At 39.3% G+C, this 8,184-nt stretch overlaps 1 protein-coding gene across 1 annotated transcript in view; it reads right to left on the bottom strand.

The window, feature by feature from the left end:
- Positions 1 to 1,494: 1,494 nt before the first annotated feature.
- LOC109387462 (mas-related G-protein coupled receptor member X2-like) overlaps positions 1,495 to 8,184 on the bottom strand; it is a 20,736-nt gene continuing 14,046 nt past the window's right edge. Inside the window, exon 2 of the mRNA XM_019651361.1 lies at positions 1,495 to 1,509. Coding sequence (XP_019506906.1) covers positions 1,495 to 1,509 — 15 coding nt within the window. The remainder of the gene's footprint in view (positions 1,510 to 8,184) is intronic.

The raw sequence follows: 8,184 nt of genomic DNA, 5'->3' as shown, positions 1-8,184 counted from the left end.
AACCATCACAATCAAAAGATAAATGACAAGTTGGGAATATATTGGTAACTCATACCAAAGTCAAAGTACTAATTCTCCTATTTGTAAAATAATAATTCAAAATACTACTAGCCACTAAGAAAATGACTATAGGTCATGAATTCACAATTTCTAGTAAATAAAAATGGCTCTTAAATCTATGGAAAGATGAGAAACCAAAGTTCTAATAAAATACATACAAATTAAAATTACACAGAGTTATATTCTACTCATCGAAATATAAAAGACCAAAAAGTTTGGTCATATACAGTGTGGAAGATGGTGTGGGACAGGACACATTCACACATTTCTGATGGGAGTGAAATTTGATAGAGACTCCCAAAGAGGACAATTTGAAACACATACAAAGTGTCATACTTTTTCCCCCTGTAATTCCTCACCTAGGAATTTATCCGAATGATATATCTGTACATGTGCAAGAGGCATATATACAAAGGTAATAAATGTAGAATAATTTGCAATAAAAAAGATTGGTAACAGCCAAAATGGCCATCAATATTGCATAAATTATGGTCTGTCCATTCAGTGGAATACAAAGATGTTATGGAAGGATCTCCAAGATATAGTAAGTTGAAAAAAAAGACAGAGTGCACAACAATGTGTATTTGTATGAGGAGGAATAAATATATGTTTCTATACATAACGTATAATATATAATATAATATGTGTATTACACATATTCCTTCTCATACAAAATACCTGTATATGCTTGTTTTAGCATTAAATATCTCTGGAAAGATTTTCAGAAACAAATAACTATAATAACAGTATTTGTCTTTGAGGAGAAATCATAGATGTCTAAAAGCCTGGAAAGGGCATGACAATTTGCAAGGTGTGCATAAAAATATTTTTTAAAGATGTGAATGTATTGCTATTTCAAAAATAAAATTTTAAAACATGGAAAATAAATTTAATGATATACCCAAGATAAAAAAATGAAAGAGAAGGAGGGAGGGCGGGGAAAGGAGCAGGAAGAGTGAGATAAGAGACAGAGCTAGATATAGCCATAGAGAGAGAGGAGGGAGAGAGATACAGAGATAGGAAGAGAGGGAGAGGTTGAGAACAGGGAGAGAGAGACTAGGAGGCGAGGATATTAAAGTAAAGCGTATAGAAAACTCACTTAAGGAGATTTGCGATAAAGGAAAGCAGAGAAATCAAGCAGTGGGTGGAGGAGAATGTAGATCTGGATGGCGTTTTAAGCCGGGAGAACGGTTGGCATGTTTGTACAGTATTGGGATGATCCCAGAGAGAAGGGAACATTGAAGATGCAGGTGGGAGAGGTAATATCGTGTGGAGAGTTTCTGTATAGGAGAGGGGTGGGAACCCAAAAGCAGGTGGAAAAAGGGTTTAAGATAGGAGCGTGCAGAGCTATTCCCTGGCATGAGAGGAAAGGCAGAGAAATGAGCTCAGAGGCAGACTGGCTGGTGGATTTGGTGTGTGGAGATTGGGAAATTCTCAGGACGGCACCATCTGAGAGTGATAAAAGAGTGAGGAGGGGATTTCAGGAGACAGATGGCATGAAGTGTTACCGTTGGAGAGTGAAAGAATAATCATGGAAAAGTCACAGGATCCATCAGCAGAGCTAAGTGGATACTTGGGGTTAGTGCACATAAATCGAAAGTGAAACTGTTGGGCATATTTGTGTGTTGTTCTCCAGCTACTCTCAGATCTCTGGGAACAGGTCTGGGGTTAGTAGAAATTTTGATTAAACGAGGGCAAAAGACTTGAACAGATGCTTCACCAAAGAAAACGTGGATGGCAAATAAACACATAAAAAGATGGTCCAGATCCCTATTTATTAGGGAAATACAAATTAAAACTATGATGATATGCCACTACCTATTTCTTAGAAAGGCTAAAATAAAAAATCCTGATGGTTTCAAATATTGGGAAGGCTTTAGAGTAACCGGATTATTTTACACATTGCTGGTGGGAAAGTAAAATGGTATGGTCATGGTGGAAAACTCTTGCATTTTCTTAAAAAGTTGAATGCACACTACCACACAACCCAGCAATGTACTCTAGGCATTTATCCCAGAGAATGTTAGACTTCTGAAAACAAAAGAAAACTTACATAAAAACCTGTACATATACAAAACCTATACAAATGTTCAGAGGAGCTTTATTTATAATAACCAAACTGGAAACAACCCAAATGTCCTGCCATTTGTGAATGTGAATTCACATGTGAATGGTGAAACAACAGATAATATAGCCATACCATAGAGTACAACACAGCAGTAAAAAAAAACAAACAAAAAAACCCCACAATAAACTATTGATACATGCAACAACTTGGATGGATCTTAAAGCTGTTGTGCTGAATAAAAACAGCCAAACTCAAAATGTTGAATACTGTATGATTCCTTTTATTACATTTCTGAAAGGACAAAATTATAGAGATGGAGAACAGATCAGTGGTTGCCAGAGGGGTTTGGGAAGGGGGACAAGGTATCGGATGTAACTACAAAGGAGTAGCCCAAGGGAGTTCTTTTGTGATGAAGAAACTGTTCCATATCTTGCATGTGGTGGTGGTTACATGAGTGATAAAGTGTCCTGGAAGTATACATAACTTCATAAAGATGTATGTATGCAAGAACAGGTGAGATGTAAGATCCGTAATATAGGTAATTGTATCCTACCAAGGTCAATTTTTTTATTTTGATAAATACAATATTTGTGTACGATGTCATCATTGGCAGAGGTTGGGTGATGGGTACACAGGTCCTCTCTGTACTACTTTTGCAACTCCTTGTTGGTCTATAATTAATTCAGAATGAAAAGTCAAAGAATAACTGAAAAGTCAGTCTGTTGGATTGACTTCCTACATGGATATTGAAGTCACCAGAATAAGGACAAATTTAATGTTGGAGAAGATTTGTAAAAACTTGCACATAAGGCCAGGAGAAAACATAATAAGCATTCACACACCCATCATTAAAATGAAGGATGTGAAGTCTGACAACTAAGTTCGAGAACTCATCCTAGAAAAAGAGCTACCTACCTCATTGCTGAATATCACTATGGTCATCTTCAAAGTACTCCCCTTGGGAAGCTATGCACTGATGCCAGCGCCTAGCCCCCCCTTCAAAGCAATTTTGGAACTCTTTTTCTGGAATGGCCATCAGAGCTGTCGTCGTATTACACTTGATATCCTGATTGTCATCAGAATGTCTTTCTTTCAATGTTTCCTTTATGTTTGGGGAAAGAAAGAAGTCATTGGGGGCCAGGTCAGGTGAGTAGGGTGGGTGTTCCAATCCAGTTATTGGTTTACTGGCTAAAAACTCCCTCACAGACAGTGCTGTGTGAGCTGGTGCATTGTCGTGATGCAAGAGCTCCTGTGGGACCATTGCTGCACACACCTTTCTCATGCCGAAATTTTCAGTTAAGTTTTTCCTAACTCTTTCTCTATTGATGTTTACTTGGTCTGCTATGCTTCTCACAGTCAGCCGATGATTTTGATGCACAAATCAATAAATTTTTGTAATGTTTTTGTTGTTACTGGCCACCCTGGCCTCTCTTCATCAGTGACATGTTCTCTCCCCTTTGAAAAACGTTTAATCCTTTTGTACACTGCTATTTCCTTCATGGTGTTATCCCCATAAACTTGGATTAACATGTCCCTGATTTCACTTTCATTCTTGCCAAGTTTAACAAGAAATTCAGTGTTTGTTAGTTGCTCTAATTCAAGTTCAGACATTCTTGCAATGGCACACAAAAAACTCACAACAACAATAATGAACGCCACTCAGCCAGACACCGCCACACGTCGACACGAACACAGCTGTGAGACATTGATATACCAAGGTTATGAAATCTTACCGAGCTGTTTGTACAGTGCTGCCAATGTAAGTGCATGGTGGCAAGTTCGCAAACCTAATTGTCAGAACTTGTATATTAAAATTTTGTCATATTTGCTTCCAACCTCTTTAAAAATAAATAAATAAAAAATTTTACAGGTACAACTAAAGGCCCATACCTCTCTCACTGATATCTTCAGAGCTTCTGAAGTCGATAAGCATTATTCTCTGACACGTGTAACAGGATGTTAGAACAGTTTTGATCTAAATATCAAGATATTATAGATACTACATTTCAAAAGAGGAGCAAGATGACATGCAGAATTTAAATAAGAAATTTCTCATGACTGTTTACCAACTCTGAAGCCGTAATCCGTATCAAAAATAAAAAATTTAGAGTTGAATTTTTATACAAGGAATAAAAAGTTGAGTTTGATTTAAAGATGAACATCTGCCCTGCTCCCAATTTGACCATTGGCAGGCCAAAAGACGGCAGCCAAGGAGGGGGTGAATTTTGTTCCTTCTGTCTCATCCCACCCCCCCACCCCCACCCTTCTTCTTCCATTTCCCTGTTGTTTCTAGATGTGGTTTCTCACCCTGTAGGGTTACGCATATCCCAGGAGAGCAGGACTTGCCTTTTGGGCTTGTCTTCCTGGGGTGACCTCGCTGGCTTTCTCTGGACTTGACAGTATTGGAGAGTTGACTCCAATTAATTTTACAAACTTATGCTAACTGCTGTCAATTGAAGGCCACAACAGACATGGCTCATTGTTCACAGCACTTCAGCCTATGATCCTTCTTAAGAAGGAGCAAGTAACCATGACCAGGTACTTGGGGTGTCACAGGGAATGAAACTTATTTGTAAACTGATCACCATTTTCTAAACAACTTGTGTGCTTTTAATAACAATGCCACAATGAATTGCCTCTTCTCCCATTTCCACCTGTCCAATTCCTGTTTATCTTCCTTGCCTGCTTCAAAAGTTGGTGTGGCTGGCAAAAGGAACATAGGGTACTAGCATGGTAAATTGTAGAGTGATCAGTTCAAATTCCAAGTATTTCAAGAAGCCTTCCCTGATCCACTTGCCACCACGTACACACTTATTAATGAGATCTTCTCCTTTTCTGCTCCCCATCTCTGTGTTTGTATCCTGAAAGGGTTCAGAACCAGTTTACCAATATGACAGACAAGTGTGGAGGTCTCTGCTTCCATACTCTACTGTAAGCTCCTGGAGAAGAGGGACCAAATTTTATCTATTTTTGTAGTATTGACAATGTTGGTACCCAATACATATCTTTCCATCATACAGAAAGAGCATCAGGCAGCCTCTCTGAATTCCAGGTCGTTGCCAAGTACAGCTTCTGCTGAGAAGAGCATATGCCCATATCTATAATCACATGTAGAGACATGAACTTCTGAGGCTGCCTGACTTGCAACAGAAATTACCTTCAGTCCAGCCAGGTCTGTGGTAAAGCCAAACCCCACTGGCTTATTCTGAAGACAGGTACCATACCACAAATGGCAAATAATTCAGACTGGGGCAAACGCATAACCTCACTGTCTGCTTGGGTTGTCTCAAATAGGCTTGTCACCCAAGTTGGTCATGGAGTCAGCCTAAGAATCCACGNACTGATATCATAGCCTTTTCCTTTTCTTTTTTTTTTTTTTTTAAGATTTTATTGGGGAATTGGGGAAGGGAACAGTGATGGGAAATTGGGGAAAGAGGACGTTGCTTCACTGGCCCAAGTTGGCACCATCACTGCGCTTTTCCCGAGCGTGGCAGATCAGTCGCCGGCTTCTGGACGGCCACTCACGATGGCTGCTGGCTACACACGGTAGCCCATGGCAACCCACTGCAGCAGGGGTTGCAGCCTAGCCATCGCCAGAGACTCATGGCAGCCCAGCTCCAGGTTGAGCTGTTATTCAGCATCTGAGCTGTGGAGGGCAGTGTCACTGGCCCTCATATGTGGGATCCAAATCGGGGCCCTCTGGCATCCCAAGCCAGCTCTTAACCAATGTGCCACTCAGCCGGCCCGACCATAGCCTTTTGACGCTTGTCCTCAAAGGTCTGGATGAGCTTCCTCTGAAAGTAAATACAGACTGAAAAGAGAAGAGGTCTGAAAGGTCTTCACCCATTAGAAGTCCGGAGGAAAAGTTGGTTCCAGCAAATCATGTATAGAGAAACTGATCAACGGAACAAAAGTCTCAGAATTAGACACCAATGCAATGGGAATTTAGTATATGACAAAGGCTGTATGTTAAAGTAGTGGGTGAAACATGAACTATTTAGTGACTGGAATTAGGACAACTGGTGGCCACCAAAAATAAAATAAAGTTCAAAATACGTTTTACATATGATGTTAGAATAAGTCCAGATATACTAAATGTTTAAAAATTAATAATGAGGGCCGGCCGAGAGGCGTGATGGTTAAGAACTCGCTTGGGATGCCAGAGGGCCCCGGTTCGGATCCCACATATGAGGGCCAGTGACACTGCCCTCTACAGCCCCTGTGGCAGTGGGTTGACATGGGCTACCATATGTAGCCAGCAGCCAGCGTGAGCAGCCAGCAGCCGCCGTGAGCAGCAGTCCAGAAGGCGGCGACTTATCTGCCTCGCCTGGGGAAGAGCACAATGATGGTGCCAACTTGGGTCAGTGAGGCAACATCCTCCACAACTAGATTGAAGAACAAAACGACAGCAACTTGTCTGTTCACCTTTCCCCAATTCCTAAGCACTGTTCCCATCCCCCCAATTCCCCAATAAAAATCTTTAAAAAAAAAAGAAAATATACTAGTAACTGGAGAAACCATAGGAAAATTCTTTTTAACTCAAAGTTGGGAAAGACTTTAGAAGTATAGCACAAAATTCAGACGTCTTTAAAGAAAAGATGAATAAAGATGAGAACATAAAAAATATTTTTTGGCATGGCAGGAACCATCACAATCAAAAGATAAATGACAAGTTGGGAATATATTGGTAACTCATACCAAAGTCAAAGTACTAATTCTCCTATTTGTAAAATAATAATTCAAAATACTACTAGCCACTAAGAAAATGACTATAGGTCATGAATTCACAATTTCTAGTAAATAAAAATGGCTCTTAAATCTATGGAAAGATGAGAAACCAAAGTTCTAATAAAATACATACAAATTAAAATTACACAGAGTTATATTCTACTCATCGAAATATAAAAGACCAAAAAGTTTGGTCATATACAGTGTGGAAGATGGTGTGGGACAGGACACATTCACACATTTCTGATGGGAGTGAAATTTGATAGAGACTCCCAAAGAGGACAATTTGAAACACATACAAAGTGTCATACTTTTTCCCCCTGTAATTCCTCACCTAGGAATTTATCCGAATGATATATCTGTACATGTGCAAGAGGCATATATACAAAGGTAATAAATGTAGAATAATTTGCAATAAAAAAGATTGGTAACAGCCAAAATGGCCATCAATATTGCATAAATTATGGTCTGTCCATTCAGTGGAATACAAAGATGTTATGGAAGGATCTCCAAGATATAGTAAGTTGAAAAAAAAGACAGAGTGCACAACAATGTGTATTTGTATGAGGAGGAATAAATATATGTTTCTATACATAACGTATAATATATAATATAATATGTGTATTACACATATTCCTTCTCATACAAAATACCTGTATATGCTTGTTTTAGCATTAAATATCTCTGGAAAGATTTTCAGAAACAAATAACTATAATAACAGTATTTGTCTTTGAGGAGAAATCATAGATGTCTAAAAGCCTGGAAAGGGCATGACAATTTGCAAGGTGTGCATAAAAATATTTTTTAAAGATGTGAATGTATTACTATTTCAAAAATAAAATTTTAAAACATGGAAAATAAATTTAATGATATACCCAAGATAAAAAAAATGAAAGAGAAGGAGGGAGGGCGGGGAAAGGAGCAGGAAGAGTGAGATAAGAGACAGAGCTAGATATAGCCATAGAGAGAGAGGAGGGAGAGAGATACAGAGATAGGAAGAGAGGGAGAGGTTGAGAACAGGGAGAGAGAGACTAGGAGGTGAGGATATTAAAGTAAAGCGTATAGAAAACTCACTTAAGGAGATTTGCGATAAAGGAAAGCAGAGAAATCAAGCAGTGGGTGGAGGAGAATGTAGATCTGGATGGCGTTTTAAGCAGGGAGAACGGTTGGCATGTTTGTACAGTATTGGGATGATCCCAGAGAGAAGGGAACATTGAAGATGCAGGTGGGAGAGGTAATATCGTGTGGAGAGTTTCTGTATAGGAGAGGGGTGGGAACCCAAAAGCAGGTGGAAAAAGGGTTTAAGATAGGAGCGTGCAGAGCTATT

The sequence above is a fragment of the Hipposideros armiger genome, unplaced genomic scaffold (genome assembly GCF_001890085.2).
Source record: "Hipposideros armiger isolate ML-2016 unplaced genomic scaffold, ASM189008v1 scaffold_159, whole genome shotgun sequence".
Taxonomy (NCBI): domain Eukaryota; kingdom Metazoa; phylum Chordata; class Mammalia; order Chiroptera; family Hipposideridae; genus Hipposideros; species Hipposideros armiger.
The sequence above is the reverse complement of the archived record's forward strand: the minus strand, read 5'-3'. Positions and strand labels throughout refer to the sequence as shown.